Source organism: Toxoplasma gondii, chromosome XI (genome assembly GCF_000006565.2).
Source record: "Toxoplasma gondii ME49 chromosome XI, whole genome shotgun sequence".
In the NCBI taxonomy this organism is placed as follows: domain Eukaryota; phylum Apicomplexa; class Conoidasida; order Eucoccidiorida; family Sarcocystidae; genus Toxoplasma; species Toxoplasma gondii.
Window position 1 is genome coordinate 6,460,215 of NC_031479.1, and position 17,653 is coordinate 6,477,867.

The 17,653-nt window shown below is 52.9% G+C and overlaps 3 protein-coding genes across 3 annotated transcripts; all 3 read left to right on the forward strand.

Annotated features, from left to right (window-relative positions):
• The first annotated feature begins 1,176 nt into the window (after positions 1-1,176).
• Positions 1,177-7,106, forward strand: TGME49_216020 (peptidase family c78 protein). The gene is made up of 7 exons (XM_002370871.2): positions 1,177-3,741; positions 4,042-4,140; positions 4,334-4,423; positions 4,656-4,724; positions 5,189-5,408; positions 5,897-5,991; positions 6,296-7,106. Exons 1-7 carry the CDS (start codon positions 1,843-1,845, stop codon positions 6,383-6,385), a joined length of 2,562 nt encoding a protein of 853 aa, XP_002370912.1. The 5' UTR covers positions 1,177-1,842; the 3' UTR covers positions 6,386-7,106.
• A 1,542-nt stretch (positions 7,107-8,648) lies between these two features.
• On the forward strand, positions 8,649-13,243 carry RPL24 (ribosomal protein RPL24). The gene is made up of 6 exons (XM_002370870.2): positions 8,649-9,546; positions 10,196-10,291; positions 10,736-10,827; positions 11,445-11,491; positions 11,992-12,203; positions 12,347-13,243. Exons 1-6 carry the CDS (start codon positions 8,740-8,742, stop codon positions 12,407-12,409), a joined length of 1,317 nt encoding a protein of 438 aa, XP_002370911.1. The 5' UTR covers positions 8,649-8,739; the 3' UTR covers positions 12,410-13,243.
• Positions 13,244-14,716: 1,473 nt separating this feature from the next.
• Positions 14,717-17,478, forward strand: ALV3 (alveolin domain containing intermediate filament IMC3). Its single transcript, XM_002370869.2, has one exon. It carries the CDS (start codon positions 15,283-15,285, stop codon positions 16,897-16,899), a length of 1,617 nt encoding a protein of 538 aa, XP_002370910.1. The 5' UTR covers positions 14,717-15,282; the 3' UTR covers positions 16,900-17,478.
• Positions 17,479-17,653: the final 175 nt, after the last annotated feature.

Sequence of the window (17,653 nt, forward strand, 5' to 3'; positions counted from 1 at the left end):
CTTTAGCTCACTGCGCACCGAGGATCCACTAGAGAAAACTCACGACTGGCTCTACCGCGTGGACGTCTGACTTGGTCGTTCGTCGACTCACCGTAGCCGCTGCTTGCCTCGGAGAGGTACTACGTTGGGAACTAGGAAACAGGAGGTCGCATGAGTTATTGGCAAAACAGTTTTTCACACTCGAAAGGACGCCGCGCGTGCACACTCCGAGTTGGGCTCCTGTTCCGCTCCCCTCGAGTGACCTGGAGAGGCTCTCGACTCTTTCAGAACGCGTGGTATTTATGACTGCTCTGCTCTTCCCCACTCGGTTCGCATGCTCTCTGAGGTTGCCAAGTCCTCAACTCTACGTCGAGTGCTACGTCACGAATCTCTGTCTCCTTTGCACAACTTCAGAAACGGAGCGAACAGCTGCTCTCTACACCAGTTACCGTCTGGGCGCTATATGCTCTGCTAACACACACTGTCAGTTGCATCCGTTGAACAAGAAGACGAGAGCGAAACCGAGAGTTCAAAATGGGCAAGGTGGAGAACCTGTCTTCACATGGAAGAGGTTTAGCGCGGTTCTCCAGAAAAATATCTCTCTATCCTTGCTCGAGAATAGCCTCTGGATGCCACGAGCTTCGACATCGAGGTGCCGAACCGGTCTGACTGCAGCGAAAAATTCGGGAACTGTTTCTCTCCTCTGCACCACGGGCGCCGCATTTCTCCGGAAAAAGCTTGTGTCTCGACGCGACTCACCTCGGTGTCTCCAGAATCCTTCTCCTCAAGAAATGTCTGGCGAAAAAGAGCTCAATCTGCCTCCGGAACGCCTTTTGTCGCACAACTTTCCGCGCCAGGTGTCTGTAATACACGCGAAACGCTCGAGAGCGCTTGACCTGGTTGGAGGCGCCTACTCCTCAAGAAAAGCTTTCGAAATTGACACAATGTGACCGCCAGGCACTGCCTGCACTGAACTCGGAGTTCTTCGCTCTCTCCCCTAGCTCGAAGCGCAAACAGCTGAGAGTCTCTCCTCGCCCGGCGCTCGAGCGTCGGCCAGATGTCCACGGCGATCTTTCGCACTTGTCTTTGCGGTTTCTCTCGGGTGGGTCCTCAGTCGCCCCCAAATCTCTCCTTCTTCTGCAGCGTCGGCCTGCGATCTCCGTTTCTTTCTCTTTCCAGCTTCTCTCTCTCGAGACACAAACAACGAAGATCCGCGGACGGCGAGACGTCGTGACTGCTCCGTCAAGAGCACCTTTGCGGCTACCAGCCCCCCTCTCACACCAGCTGTTCTGTCTCGTCCTGTTTTCTAATTTCGCGTGCCAACAAACGATTTGGCCATATGTTTTTCACCTTCTCCTCGAGATTCGATTCCTTTTTTCTCTCCTAAGAATCCTCAAGCGCCTCTCTCCAGCCTCTCCAGCCGGGGGCCCTCCGGTCAGGTCCCGCTGTGCTGCTCGACGTCGCCTCGTTTCCTTCTGTCTCCTTCCCGCTCGCTTTTTTCTTCTCTTCTGCGGCATCGCAGGTTTTCCAGCTTCACTCTCTTCCTAGTTGCCTCTCTCTTCATGGTTTTCGTCCTCCGTCTCCTCCCTAGTTCCTCTGCCTTTTTCTCTCGCTCTTGCCGTCTCTTTTCCTCGCCGCGCGTCCACCTCCACTTGGCCAGCTCTGTTTTCTTCCCTGCCAACTCCTCTGCAGACCCGTTCTCTCTGTACCTCTGAGCTGTCGACCTCGTTCCGCCGCTCTCCATCTTCTCCCTCGGTTCCTCTCGCCTCCTTGCGTAGAGCAACCTCCCGTTGTCTTCTGAAGAGTCTTTTTTCCGCTGCTCTTTCCCCTCCGTCCCCCTCCTCCTCTCCCCCCTGCACACAAATGGCGACTGCGCGTTCGCCCGCTATTCGGATCGACTGGAAGCTCGCGGCCTTCCTCCGCCACCTGCGCTCGCAGTTAATTCTCCGCAGAGACTCGCTGAGCTCTCCTTTCCTGGCCGTCCTCGTCGGCGTTCCTCTCTCCTCTGCTTCTCCGGCGTCTCTGCTGCTCTCTTCTTTCCGCTTGCTGCATGCAGAGCGCGACCCCACACTGGCGCAGCTCTTCACTGCCTCGACTCCAAGTGTCTCCTCATCCCTCCGCGAGGCTCTGCGGCGAGACTTGGCGACGATCACCTTCATCCTTCCGGACGGCCTGCGCATTCTTGGCCTTCTCGCCTTCTCGCCTGCAGACGGTCCCGCTGTCTCTGCCGTGTATCCTAGTGTCTCCGCCGTCGCGGAGGCGATCTCCACTCAACTTGCGTTTCTAGCTCAAAAGGAGCTTTCCTCTCTTTCAGAGGACGCAGGAGTCGCTGCGTCTCATCGACTCTCCTTCGTCTGTTCCCTCTCCAGTGATGCCGAGAAAACCACTGGCGCTTCAGTCTTCCCCTGGACCTTCGTCTCCCTCCTTCCTTCTCTCTCTTCGTCGAGTCCTTCTTCTTCCTCGTCTCCGTCTACTGTGGAGGAGAGCGCAGGCGCTCGGTTGACCGTCTCCGTGGAGGACGGGAGCTCCCTGTTGAGGTCGGAGAGGTTCCTTTTTCTGCGGTCTCGGCTCGCGCTGTCACTGCGCCTCGAGACGCCTTTCTTGGTGACTCTGTCGCGGGGCCTCGGCGACGCTCGCCACGGAGCGACGGACGCAGTCTCCTCTCTGGAAGCAGAGAGAGAACTCGCAGCTGGCGAGGACCGCGCAGACTTTCTCCCGTGTCTGCCGTCGACGACTGCGACCGAACTCCTCGCTGCACTCCGCGAGCAAGAAGCCGCCCTCGCCGCCCCCCTCGGCCTCTTCTTCTGCATGCCCAACGGAGTGTACGTCCACCCGACGGACGGAGTGGAGGCCGCCAGCGCTCGCCTCGAGAAGAGTCCCTCTCGGCTCGGAGGCTGCGACACCAGCGTCTGGACAGCCGTCGCGCCTGCGGCCTCGAAGGCGAAGCATGTCGTCGTTGGAGAGGCCAAGATCGCGGACGAGGATGCAGAAAGAAACAACACAGAAGGTCGCTTGCAAACAGCCTTCTCGACTCACGCAGTTCTGGACCTTCCCTGGCTCCAACAAGCCTCGCAGGGCGCGACGCAGGACGGACGCCTTCCTCTCGCGTCTCTGTCGGCGATTTCCATCCCTGCTTTCCTCTCTTCTCTCTCCAGCGCCTCGGAGTCCCCGCATGGCTGGGCCTACACCCCAGAGTGCGGCGCAGCTCAAGTTTCTCTGCGCTACATCCAGGTCTTCCTCGACAGCTGCATCCTCGTTCCAGGAACCGCTTCACTCGCCTCCTGTGCGAACCGCTTCCTCCGCGCCTTCCGGCGCCAACTCAGACACGCTGCTCTCCAAATTCTCCACTCTTCTTCCTCTTCTTCCTCTTCTTCCTCTTGTTCTGTGCAGAACATCTTGACGACATCCCTGACTGCTGCTTTGATGAGCAGCGGCGACTTCGCTGCTTCCTCGGCGTCCGCGGCTTCTGCCTGCGCGCCCTCTCCTCCGCTGTTCCCGCGAGTGCTTTGCTTCGACGCTTCGCGCTGTCGAGTTCCCAGGGAGGAGCAGCCTGCAAGTCTCTCCTTCGCCTTCCACTCGGTCAAATTGCCTTGGTGTCTCCACCCGCTGCTCTCGTGGAACAACGAGGCGCAGGTCGCGCGGCGCCACTGGCTGTCCCTTCTCGGCGTTTTGAAGGACCTCCCTGCTTTCCGACTGTCTGCTGCTCTGCCGTGGAACGAAACGCAGGCAGAGCGCGGCAGAGGCGCCCACAAACTTGTGAATGTGCGAAGAAAACAGAGCTGTCGGATCTGCCTGTGAATCCGTTCATACATCTTGACACGAGTCTCTGGACGACATCCTGAGTCTCCCAAGGAAACTCTGTTTGTCTTCTGTTGCTCTCCTTCGCGTCTCCCCGCCTCTGCTTCCTCAGCTCTCTGTCGGAGACGCGTGCCTCCATCGGTGTCTCTGCCAGGTTCTCGCCTCTGTCGTCTGTCTCGGTCTCTGTTGTGCAGCTCGAGTCCTTTCGAATCTGAGGTGATGTTTCCTCTCTTTCCTGTTTGTCCCTTTTCTCGTTTTCTGCAGCCTCACAGATCTCTAGTCACAGGACCTAAGTGGCTCCCGCAGACGCGCGCCGTCACCTGCCTCGTGCAGGGAGACTTCGCGTACTACCATTACTGTCAGGTGAACATAGCAAAACGTTTTTTGACCTGGTCCTTCTCGTCTTTCTCGTATTATCTTTCGGAATCTTTTCTGTCTCTCACTCTCCTTTTCTCTCCCTTCTTGATTCGCTGGTTATCTTCCTCCCTGTTGCTTCTCTTCACTGTTTTTATTTTTCCCCCTTTTATTATATTTCTTCTCCTTTTTTGCGGCGCAGGACAACGAGCGCGACGAGGGCTGGGGCTGCTGCTATCGTTCCCTTCAGCTCGTCATCAGTTGGTTTCAGCGTCAGCACTTCACCACGAAAGTGAGAGTCGCTCGAAAAATAATCTTTTTCTCTTTCTCTTTCCTTTTCCTTCTTTCTCTCTCACACTTTTTTTCTCTGTCTCTCTCTGCCGTTTCTTTCACGCACTGTCACTTGACGCGGGGAAATGCCTGCAGACGAACTTCTCTCGACCTAAAATTCGCAGTGTCGAGTCGAACATCGTTCGCGGCTTGCACGTTTCTTTCTGTGTCTCCTCTCTGTCCCCCGTTCTCAGCCGGTGCCGTCGATCGCCGACATCCAGCGCCTGCTCAAAAAATTTGACTTGGCTCACGAAAATCTCGAAGTGAGACACAAGCGACCCTCAACGGCCGAGTGAATCAATCTCCAAACTCCATCTCTGTCTTTCTTTACCTCTCTCTCTGTTTATCTTTCTCGTCCTGTCTTGCTCGGCTTCTTCATATATATATATATATATATATATGTATATATATATGTATGTATGTATATGTAGTTGCATCTGTATCTAGCTGTATCTGCCTACCTATCTATGTATGTATATGTACATATATATATATATATATATATATATATATATGTAAGAGACATAGACATATATATATTTATTTATCTCATATATGTTTATATATGTATGTTTATATTTACATGTGCATGCATAGCTGAGTATTGATGGCAGTGTCTGCTGTGTTTGCCTTTCTGGATACATCCCGCCTTCGAAGGCTATGCCCTGTTGATCACCCTTCGCCGGGTGACATCTGTGCCGGTTTCGCTCTGCGTTTTTTTCGCTAGATAGGCTCCAAGGCATGGATTGGAACAGTGGAGGGGAGTTACGTTTTAAATTGGTATCTGCATGTCCCGAGCAAGCTGCTGCATCTGACGAGCGCAAGCGACCTGCCGTCTCACGCGGCGACTCTCAAGGAGCACTTTGACTCGGTCGGCTCCCCTGTGATGATGGGCGTCGGCGACTACGCGTATACCATGGTTGGAATTTCTGTCGATTCGGAAACAGGTAAAAACGAGCTGCTGAGGCTGCACTGTACAGCCAGATGCATTTGCCCCAGAGCCGGTCTGATGCCCGGGAAGCCAGTCTCCCAAGTCGTCTGCTTTTGCACTTTGAAGGCTCCAGCGAAAGAGCGGCGCGGACTGCTTGACAACGCACCGGTTTTGGATGCAGGTCCTTCTAACGCCTCATGATATGCTGGAAAATGCCGTTCAGGTTTCTCTCAGTCCTCCACGCTCAGTCTTACTCCTCACCGCAGATCTGTTTTCAGACAGTGTTTCTCTCTCCTCGGTTCTTCTCGTTTGTTCAGTGAAGTTTCCCTCTTTGTCGACCTTCGCCTCTACAGAGTTTTTCCCTTGAGGGGTGCGGTGGTGGTTTTTCGCGGAGAATTTCGACTCGTCGAGTTTCCGTCTCCCCCAACGTTCTTTCAGTCTTCCTTTGAGCTTCTGTTTTGCTTCTCTTCCCTCTGTGTTATTGTTTCTCGTATTTTGCTGCAGGCGAGGCGGCGTTCCTCATCGTGGACCCGCACTATGCGGGCGACGACGGAGACATCGACAAGATCCTCGACAAGAATTGGATTGGCTGGAAGAAGGTGAGCACAGAACCAACGCAGAAAAAAGAAAACGAAGAAGCGAGAAGAAGATCTGAGAGTAGGAGAGAACAAGCACAGAGACCGGAGAAGAACGGGGAGATAGAACGAGACATGTGGAGCGCAGAAAGCAAGGAGAGAGAAGCAGACGAGACGACGACGAAAGTTTGACAGCTGTTTGAACAGGAGAGAAATGACACTGGTTCTCTTGTTTTCCGTTGGTTTTTGTGTATCTCTGTCGAGCTTGAAGTGTCAATCTCTCACGTCGCTTCCTCCCGTTGCTCTCTCTCTGTGGTGGCGTTTTCAGACGAACTTCTTCGAGAAGACAGCAGGGACGAAGTTCATCAACCTTGCGCTGCCGCAGATCTGCACAGAGGGCGGGGATCTCTTTGTGTAGAAAGCATGTGAAAAGGAAACTTGGAAAGGAAGCGGAGAGCGGAAGCCAACGCAGAAAAGAGACATTTGTCTTTGTCGCCTTTACGTTTAACATACTTTTTTTCCGACATGCGTAAATGAGGTTCTTTCAACTCTTCTCGACGTCTTCCTCCTCAAAGCAGAGACGCAAGCGAGCATTTTGTTAAATTTCAATAAAATAGGGACAACGTTTCTGCTTCATCCAGAGGAACACCGCGACGGCGATCGCGGTTTGCCTTTTCTCGCCAGAAAGATTTGTTTGTAAAAAAACGTAATGCCGAGAAAGCGAAAGCATACAAATACAAAAGAAGAAAACCATGCTGCACGCTCTTTTCTTTCTTTTCGGAGTCTCTCCTTGATCGCGAAAAAGAAGTCGAGACTCATCACCTCCTTCGAAAAACTCACGATCCTCTCTGTTCTCAGACGGCAGTGTCTTCAGAGCTTGCATGTCTCCTCCCCTTTGTTCTTGCTTCTCTGCGTTTCTCCCTTCTGTCAATTCTCCGTCACTCCTTTCTTTCTTCTTTCCCCTTCCTTCGTCTTTGCACAAGATGTCTTGGAGAGGCGTATGTACGCGCTGTCTAAAGTTTCTTCAGTTGCATGCACGGAAAACAAAGCAGTGATCCTTTTTAGCAGAGCGACGGACCTTACTGGCGAAGTAACTGCGCGCGCCCAAGAACTCCAGTTATGAGATAAAAATAACCGCGTTCTTTATGATTGCTGTACGCCCCCCCCCACTGGACTTCTGGCGGTAAAAAGAGCGAATACACACGCATGTGCAAAGCCTCTTTGTCAATGAACTATTCCACTTTCTGAAAAGAGCCATTCACACAGATAGAAATGTTCACCTGCAAGAAGCTGCTCAGATGCTTCTCTCCACCATCTAAAAAATGGAAACTGGTGTAATGCGCTCGACTTGCGCCTTTTCAGAGACGTCGAATTCTCTTCCACTTTCAGAGAAACTCAAATGTGCATGGAGATCTGCTTCTGGAGAGATCTCTAGTCATGTGTAATGCTTTACGTCTACTAGCGAGGAAACGACGGTATTTGAGAGTCTCGTTTAAAACTCCAAAAATGTCATAGGCAGATATGGATGCGCACATATCTGTGTCTGCTCAGATTGACAATTTCCCTACGCTGATGGAGAGTTTCTTTTTTCGCAGAGAGAAAGACAAACTGCGTAGCCGACGACAAGTTTTCCTGCACCATGCAGAGAGATTCAGTGCCCAGTATAAGTTTCCTGTATTGATAAAAAGAGGAATGCATCATGGTGCATGCTTCCCTGGTTTTCATGTAGAGAGAGGCGGAATCAAATATGAATGCCAAGAAGAAAAAGGTATTCGCGCATGCGTTCCTTAGGGGTGGACCGTGAGCGAGCAGGGCGACTCTCCCATGTTTTTCTTGTTACTTTCGCTACCGTACGCCCTCGGAAAAAAGAAACTCGCGCCTGTGCGCGTTCCAACCGCAATTTCGCAGATCTTCTTCTACCTGGAACTCTCGATTCTGCAGGCATAAATCCGGTCACGTACGCCTCTGTCTCTATCGCTTTTTTTACTTTCTGAACATGCGTTTATCCGCAAGAGTCTTCCACGTTGGGCGCGCCTCTCCTTCTGTGCACACATTCCATCTCTAGACATCCTCACGTCAGGCGCCATTCATGAGTGCCATTGCCGTCACTCTATGTCAATAAAAAAATCTACGTCAAGGTGCATTGCACCGTTCTTTTCAAAAGTCTCGCCAGACACATTCCCATACAGCTCATATATCCTGCATTTATGCATATTTATATATATATATATATATATTTACATATATATACATATATATATTTACATATATATACATCACTTCAGCACTTCAGGGGGGCATTCAGGAATGTAAATCCATGTGCATATGCGGACGGCAGTTGAAAGATGACTTCGTCTCTTGCACAGCTGGGAGTCCGAGGCGCGCGGTCTGTGAGGAGATTTCTTCATGCTCTGGAGCGGCCCGGGGACTCGCGTTTTCGTTTTTTTCATGCCTGTTGAGTTCGTTTTTCGAAAAATGTGGAGCGAACTCTTCTGACGCGTCACACACCGAACTCGACGACTCCGAAGTGAGGGAAGAAAGTGGAGAGCATTCTGTGTCAAGAAAGAAAGCTCGATTTTCCTCGCTCTCAAAAGCCGGTGCGACGAGCACACGCGACAGCTGAGAGCGCATGCAGTTTTTTGCGCAGCCAACTTTTTCGGAAGTTATTTTTCTGGACCGGTTTCTCCGTCACTTGTCTTGTTTCGTTTGTCTCCTTTGAAACCTTTAAAAGAACGGGACAGAGAGGGGAAGGCTCGGAGTGCGAGAGAGAAGATGGAGGTTTTTCCTTCGATTCGTCGAGGGCTGGGCGCCCGCGCTTCGTCTCTTCTCTCGGCTTCTACAGTCTCTCCCTTGACTCCAGAGTTCGTTTCTCCCTCTCAGAAAGTCGAAGCCTTCACTCTCTCCCATGCTAAGTTCCTCTTCTCTTCTTTTCCAATCTCTTCTTCTGTCGCTTCGCCGATGTTCCCCTCTCTCTCCGCTGCAACTTGTGGAAGTCCACCTCGCGGGAAGCTGAGCTTCAGTTCCTCAGCTTCAAGACACGATTCGTCGCCGCAGAGAGGGAGAACAACAACCGACTCGCTCCCTTCTTTCTCTCCTTTTTTCTCTTCCTCTGTTTTTCCTCCGCGGTCTTCTGCTTGTCTCCTCACCCCTGCAGCGTCTCCTGTCCCTCGGCGGCCCTCTCCCAGGCCGCTGTGTTCGTTTCCTTCCTGTCTCTCCGGCTGCCTGCCTTCTCGCGCCTCCCCACTCTTTCTGTCTCCGGCGTTTCTCCGCGCTTCCTCTGACGACCTGCCTCCAGCCTCTGCGTCGCGTCTCGCCTCTCCAGCCTCTCTCGCCTTCCGGGATCTTGAACGAGTCTCTCCGCCTCCCTCGTCTGGAAATGCTTCTCTCGCTGTGTGGGCCGCCGAGGCCTGCAGCGGCGGCCGCGACTCTCGCCGCGGGCTCGGGTGGACGTACACCGCAGACTCGACGCTCCCGCAAGGCCTGTTCGAGGCCGCGCGCTTTGCCTGTCAGAGGCGAGGCATGAAGTTCGTGCATCCTCGCCACTGGATTTTGCAGTGGAAAATTCGACCCGGTGACAAGGTAGGGAGTTCTGTCTCGCCGACGCTTTCTCGGGGAAAGTCAGACGTCCGGACCAGATTATGTCTCCTCGCCAGTTCTCTTGGCCTCTGTCTCCGCGCCGCGAAGAGCCGCGCAGGACGGACGCCTCACGACGCCGAATCGGGCAACGTTCAGTGTTCGCCTGTCTCTCTGCGCAGAAGCCTTTGCGCGCAACGCTCGCGACTCATGGCAAGCGTAGCGCCGGCCGCGTCGCGAGCAGTGTTGCCCGGAAGCTCCGCGAAAGACAGCAGGCGCCGTGAGAGGGAGACCGCGCGTCCTTTGCCCGGTTGATCTTTTTCCTCCGGAGTTTCGGGACCCTTGCATGCAGAGACACAGCCGCGGTGACGCGAGCCCACACACAGCGAGTGATTTAAAAGTTTCCGAAATGCCGTTCCTCCATTTCTTCCCCACTGGCTCGGATGGCGGTATAGGCGTTGAGACGTCTACAAGTTCAGGCATACATAAATGCATACATATATATATATATATATGTATATATATATGTATATGTATCTGTGCATATATGTACATGTGTATTTGTGTATATATGTGCATATGTGAGTGTCGTTTTGAAGATGGAAGTGTGTGGCCGCAGACGTGAGAAAGATGAGCCTTCTGGATGTTTTTTCAGGTAGTAGTGATCTCGGGAAAGTTCAAAACAATCCGCGGAACCGTCCTGCAAATTGATAAAATGAGAAATGGAGTGTCTGTCTCGGGAGTCAAGGAGGTGAGTCTCAACCAAGGACAGTTCTCGCTTCCTACTCTGCTGTCTTCTGTGGTCACTCTTCTCCCGTCTTTTCTAAATTCAGTCCTTGCTCGTCCGCCAAGCTTCCCCAAAATCTCGTTCTCTCTCCACACACACACACGTCTATGGACATACATATATTTATTCATATATATATATATATATATGTATATGTATATGTATTTATACATAAACATATATATATTTATATTTATATCTATATATTTATATGCATATATATATATATGTATATTTATATGTATATATATTAGTGTGTGCATGTGGGTATGAAGATGGGCAAGTGTGTGTCTTGGTGGGGCCGCCGTCTGGACAGACGTCCACGGCGACATCTGCAAGGGCGTTTCCCCGTTCTGTTCTGCACTCCGCATCTGGAGAGGGCAAGTGCGAGTTTTTTCTTTTCTGCAGCAAAAGCGAGTGAAGCAAGAAGACGGGAGTTTCATCCGAATTCCTGGACTCATCCATGTGTCGAATGTGATGCTCATCGACCAAGCCATCGAGTGAGACGCGAAACGTTTCTTTCTCTGAAGCGTGGATTCGAAAGTGGGTGCGAAGAGGTACAGCGAGACACCAGAGACGGACTGCGGCGGGTGAAGAAATCCACCTGTCGAGAGACGCGTCCGCCTCTACGCGGTAGCAGTGAAGCATGGCTCTCCAGAGACACAGATGAACTGGTCGGCAGAGAAGAGAGTCCTGCACAGCCGTAGAGGAAAACAGGTGGACAGAGAGTCACAGACAGGCAGAGAGAAAAACAGAGCTGCCTGCGTCCCCCTGAATCGCGGACGGACTTCACTTCTCCATCCTTTCGTTCATCTGTGTTGTCGAAAAGAGAGGAAGAGACCCGTCGACTGCTGCCGGTGCGCGACGGAGACGGACGCAGAGGGCGAGGTGTCTGTACACGTACATGCAAGAGGCGAGACGTCGGACTTTCTCTCGGTTCGGCGTTTACACTTCTTCGGCAAAAACCAACGAGGAGAGAGTTTTTCAGAGACAGAAGAACACAGCGCGATAAGCAGCTGGGGGGGAAGCAGTACACCGATGCTCTCCTGTTTTCTGAAGTTTCTCCTTGAGACCTGGGATGTCTTGCGGCCTTTCAACTGTTCTGTGGTGTGTGCAGTCTACCTACGCGCGTCGCTCTCCGCGTCGACGACCGAGGGAACGTTGGTGGGTCGGCCGAGTTCTCCGCGCATGCTCACTCTCGAATCTTTTCGTAGAAGAAATGCATATGTAATATTTATGTAGTCGCGTGTATCCGTAGACAAACTAGTTGAACAAGTTCATACTTTCATAGATGCATACGGGAAACGTATAGTCACATCTATTTCTGCAAGAAATCTATATACTATTCCATGTAAGGCAATTGTACTCATGGATATACTTCTTCATATAAAAAACTGTATACAAGTATAACCATATATCTATATATGTGCATGTGTGCACCTGTGTATCTAGACAAGAGTGGATGCCCCCTGGTTTAGGATGAAATGGCCCTCACATATATATAATTATATATAGAAGTAATACATATTTTTTATATTATTTATATGTATGTATATAATACATTTTTTATTGATATATTGATGTGTGTATATTTGTATAGGTGTATATTTGTGTATGGGTTTTTTGCATGTGGATGTGGGGCGTTTTGTGACTGTTTTTTTCAGTGCGGATCTCGAAGAAGAGCGGCTTAGTGATTCCTTGGCCCAACGGGGAAATGATTAAATTTGGAGACAATCGAAAGTCGAGGGAGTTTCTGAAGAGCAAAGAGGAGAGGGATGTTGAGTTGAGGAAGGAACAGAACGACGACGAAGAGCGCGCAGGGCCGAAAGACACTCCTGCAGAAGTTGCTGTTGAGAGAACTTACGACTACCAAAGGGTGAGCTCGAAGGTCCTTTCCAGGCATATCAAGCGGGGCTTGTGCACTGAAGCCAGAATTGGTTTCCAGGATTCTCAACGGAGATTTTCCATGAGAACTCGTTTCCTGTCTTTGCTGCTCTTTCCGACGTTTGCGCTCCGCAGGACGTGGCGACAATGCAGGCTCTCAGACAGATGATGACGAAATACAACCGCGACTTTAGGTAGCGAAGGAACTCCCGCGAGATTCATGCTGAGAATGCAATTGGCTGTTGCGGTCTTTGCCGCGTAACAGACAAAGAAGGCGATGTGAGCAGCAGCTCTTCAGCAGTGACAGGAGCGCCAGAGCGCCGCTTGTTCCCGTCCCGCTGTCACTTTTTTTTTCTTTCGGATGTTGTCGAGGGAAACGCGTGCAGTGAGCTGGACTCGCTTCTCGAGGTGTTTGTCCTCGAACTGGAGACTTTTCGGCGCGGCAAGTCTCTATCCTCCGCCAGGGTGGATGTTTCAATACTCCGCTTTGTTCGACAGGAAAGAGGTGGACTCCTCACGGCCGCGCCGCTACCGTGTACGCGAAGAGACAACTTAGAAAAGCGTACTGCAGTCCATAAGGGATACCGTTCTGAAAAGAGAGACCCAGCCTTGTTGCTTTGTTTGTACGTTTTTCCTCGGCCTACTGCGGCAGTCCTTTCGAAGAGAAGAAAGTTCAGATCCGAATGTCTCTCAGCTAAAGTATTCATATTTATAATGGAGTTTCACTCGAATGAAGAAACTCTCCTCTTTTCTTCTTGAAGTCGACTGGACGTTCTGCGCCGACCCTTCCTCGTAGCGCCAGCTGTCTCATTTTGTGAAATCCAGGATCACCACAAGCAGCGCGATACGCATTTCTCGAGACTCCTTCGTGAATCCACTCTATAGAGTTGACGTAGGTAGATAAAGACTGAGGTATTCCTCACAGGCGACTGCACACACACATGTCTGTCTGTAGAATTTTCAGTCTGTTTGTCCGGGAGCTTTCCGCTATTTGGACGGTGTGGGGGTTTCGTGTACGTTCTTCGCTGAGTGAAACACTCTTTGAAAACTTCCTGAAATGGAATTTCGATTCTTTTTCTCGGTTCCTCAGAGTGTCTTCATCCGCATGTCTCGCTTTAGCAAGCGTGCTGAAAGGCACGTCCAGTTGAGAACACGAATCGAATTTCTCTTCCCGCACACAAGGCGTCAACCCCAGTACAGCCTTTCCGCACACATGTAGCCCTTTTCCACTTTTTGTGGGGGGAAATCTCCTGAGAAATGTTCTTCCTCTGAAGAGGAGAAGCGAGACCCTACGTGAGGAGAACGGCACAGGAACTCTGGCAATGGCAGGGCCGAGGCTATCGAAGGCGCAGCTGGAACAATTCTTTTACGGCTTCTACCTACCCGGCTTTCCAGTTTAAGGTCAGAAGTCCTTCGATAATTATACAGTCTTAGCGTCCAACGCAAATGACGGAGTATCGACTGAGTAGTACAGATGCAAGAATCAGCTTTTCTATGGGTGTGTGCCCGCTAGACGGTCTATTCAGTTTGAACTGAGTCGAGCGGTGTCGCGACATGCAAAGTTTGTCGAGAAAATCAGGAGTTACGTGTCAAGTGACGTCTAAAAGACGAGACGCGCGGAAGGCGTCCGTGTCGCAGCCGTTTTTAAGTTCTTGTGTCCACGCTTTGTCACTCCTTTCCGCAATTCTCAACTCTAGCCAGATACTTCGCGTGTCCCCAGTGAACAACCCCACCCGAGGGTACACGATCTCTGGTTCGGATGCTGCTTCTGTCGGCTGAAAAGGCCGGCAAATGCAGAAAGTGTGGAGAAAACAAAGCAAACGGGTTGTAAGCTGCACTTCACGGAAAAGGGTCGCAAGGCAGCACCGTCCTCAACACGGAAAATGCGAGGAATGTAAATCGACCATTGCCAGTATCTGCACAAAACACGCGACTCACCTGTCAACTGCAACGGTTGACGAGACAGGTTTTGCCTCGGTAACATCACAAGACAGAAGTCATTTGACTCGGTAAACTTTCTGAATCCCCTTTTACGCACTTGCTCGCGACTTCCTTTGCAGGAATACGAATTTAAGCAAACGTTCCACCATTAAGAAACGAAGCTGCACATCTCGATCATGTCAAAAGACAGAAGTTGTTTGACTCGGTACATTTTCTGAGTCTCCTAACTTTGTTGCTCGCGACCTGCTGTGCAAGAAAGCGCTAGCAAGCGCACCTACAGGTTGAAGGTGACCGCAGTCGTTGCAAGACGAGAGGACACTGAGTGTTGCGTAAAAACCGTTTTCTCGCGGTAGCTAGCTGAGGGAGGGCCCTAAGCTTTGGATGGGAGGCAGACGGAGGCGTCCGACCAGGAACTGAAGAGGAATTTCTAAAAGGTGTCTGAGATATCCTCGCGAAGCAGTTGGCCGAGCGTTTTCGTGCGGTTCCTATACGTCGCGGCAAGCGTCCCGAGCGCTGGCTTGTCCGCCAGGGTTTTGCTGAAGCACCGTCCGGGCGCGACTCTGCAGTCGCGGTCGTCGATATTTCTGCGGCGTTTTCCGACAGACCATCTTCTTCAGCCTTGTGACTTGTTGTACACTGCGGAGAAAGGAAAGAGACTCTAGAAGTTCGTCTTTCCCCGACGGTTTTTCGTACCCCGCGACCGGGTGTCTTTGCTGCGTTGACTCGCGAGCGACGCTGTAGGCGCGACCAGCCACGACAAGGGCGCCGGTCGCGCAATTTGCAGCGGTTTCGATTTCGCCGTCCTGTCATTGGCAAGAACGCTTTTGTTTCCACAGGATTTCTTTCTTCCCGGCTGACCCTTTCTTGCTCGTTTCTACCGCGACATTTACACTGCGTCCTCAAACCCTCTGTTTCCCCCGAAGGAAAAAACGATCTGGAGAAAGCCGCGCTAGTTGCCTTGCCGCGATATCTTTGCGTGGGTTGAACGCGTAGCGGAGAGCGGGGCCGGCAACTTGTGCTTTTCTTTTCTTGCATGTCTCAACGCCTCGCGAAACCCAAGTTTCCCGGGGGTTTTCTGCCCTTGCAGCTCGTGCCGCGGCGCTGCCACCTTGCCAACTCGCGTGAGAAAGATGTCGGACGCCGGGACCCCGCCCGCTGTCCAGGGAGAGCTCTCCCAGCCTCAGGAGAGAGTAGAGGTGGTTGTCCAACCCATTTCCGAGTCTCCAGATGCGTCGTCCGAAGCTGAACAAGCAGGCGTAGCTGCAGGTGCGTTCCACGCCGAAGTTCCGTACCCGTACCCGCCAGTGTCAACAGGGATGCCTGCGCCTGAACAACCTGCAGAAATGCACCTCCCCGCAAACGGCCAGCTGCCTGAGATCGCCGAGGGCGCCGAAACTGAGGGCCTGGCGCCGGTCGCGCGACCTCCGCCGCAGGTAATGACCGCACTCGGCCCGATGCCGCTGCCTCCAGAGGTCCGACAGAAGATTCCCGAAAAGTTCGTCGCAAAGCCGATCGTCGAGGAGCGAGAGATCTACGTGTCGAAAAAGGAAGTACGCGAACGCACGATCGAGGTGCCCCACGTGCACTACGAGCACAAGTTCGCCGAGGTTGCGCGGAGTCTGAAGATCAAGAAACTCGTCCCGCGCGTCCGGGAGGTCGTCAAGGAAATCCCGCGCGAGGTCTACAAGCCAGTTATCGAGGAGAAGGTGATCGAGGTGCCGCAGGGCGTCAAGTACGTCGAGGTGCCGGTCGAGGTCCCTTGCCTGTACCCACCCAAGATCGTCCCGAAGCCAAAGGTCCAGGTCATCGAGCGCATCGTGGAAACCATCAAACCCGTCGTCAAGGAGAAGATCGTCGAAGTCCCGCAAACCGTGGTGAAGCAAATTCCAAAGATCAAGACGGTCGAAGTCCCCTACTATGTCCCGCGCTACGTGGAGAAAGTCATTGAAATCCCGTACCAGCCGCCAGACGCGGCGACCCTCCCGCCCTTGATGGTCGGAGGCTTGCCCAGCCGTGTCAGTGCGACGATGCCGACGCCCTTCCAGCTCGGCCCCGCACCCGCAGGTCACGCCAACGAAGTCAACTTGCCCTTTGAAGCTCGCGTCGACGTCACCGTTTCCCAGAGCCCCGCAGGTCCGCACTCGCCGCTCAGCGCCAGTCCCCAAACCGGCACTGCCGCGAGCCTGAAACTCGGCCGGCCAGCCACGACGCTTGTGAATCCTGACCGCAGTGCTCCTGCGATCGACCTCCCAGAGGGCTTCACCTGGGGGCCGCCGCCCAACGCGCCCCCCGGCACCTTCCCAGCTCCTGCAATGCCGGGGCTGCCTGGCGCAGCGGGCCTGCCGGTCGGCGCGGCGGACGGCCTGAACATGCCGCCTATGATGATCACATGCCCGCCAGAAGTCGGGAACGTGAAGTTCGCGGGCTTCCTGGCCGACCCGGACATCCTGACTCGACGCGGCGTGATGGCGTACCAGGGCTTCAAGAAAGAAGGCACCTTTCAAATGCTCTTCCCTCCCCTCGCGCCGCAGCCGGGCATCCCTCTCGACCAAACTGGTGCTCCGGACGTGAACACCATCGTGTCGGTGAACGAGCAGATGGCGGGCCAGAGTCGCCACCACCTGATTGAGGACCTCCAGCAACAAGTTGAAAGCGAATTCGACCAAAAAGTAAACGCGAGCGCCATGTCCTGCACACCCTGGGCGAGCCCAGCTGTGCAGGAGCGCGAAGTCGTCTACGAGCAGTAGAGGGAGTTCGCGTCGGGGTCGCCGGAAGGGGGTCGGCCTTCGCGGACGGCGCGAGATGCTTTGGCGGGACAAAGGCGCCTCTGCCGCGCGAAACTCGAGCGACACCCGTGCCCACCTGTAGAATTCGACAGATAGCCGCACGCCACCCGGATAAATGGACGACGGTCGCTACCACTCGTAGCGAAACCGGGAGAACACACAGGACTTCTGTGGTGGAGGTGGCGTAGAAAGAGCGGCGACGCGCGCGCGCCGCCACCGGGAAACGCCGCACATCGGCAGATTTACAGATTTTTTCGGGAAACAGCATACGAGCAGGCCAGAACTTCTTAGACACTTTCCCAGCTTTGTTGCAAACACCGTGTGGTACCCGAAGAGGCCCAAGGAGAACGCGTGGGCGCGTTTCGGGCGACGGGGTGGCACGGACCCGACACGAAAAAGTGAGGGGTGCCTCCTCAGAGCATCATGGACTGCCGCATTTGTTTTCTTCAGAGAGCCTGTTGTCATGCAAGTGAAACAGTGAACTCGAACGTGACTTTTTTCGTTTAATGCGTGAGCCGTAAGCGAGATATTCGGATCGCCGACACGCAGAAGGAAAAGCGCTCCTCGCGCACAGGTTGCGCTTAACGAGACTCGTAAACGGACACAACCCATCGTAGGCAGCGATTTCCGAACGAGATAACGAACAATAAGATGCGGCCGTTGCTGTAGAAACGCGAGTTGGTTTCCAGCTTGCTGGCAGGTAGTCACAGAGTTT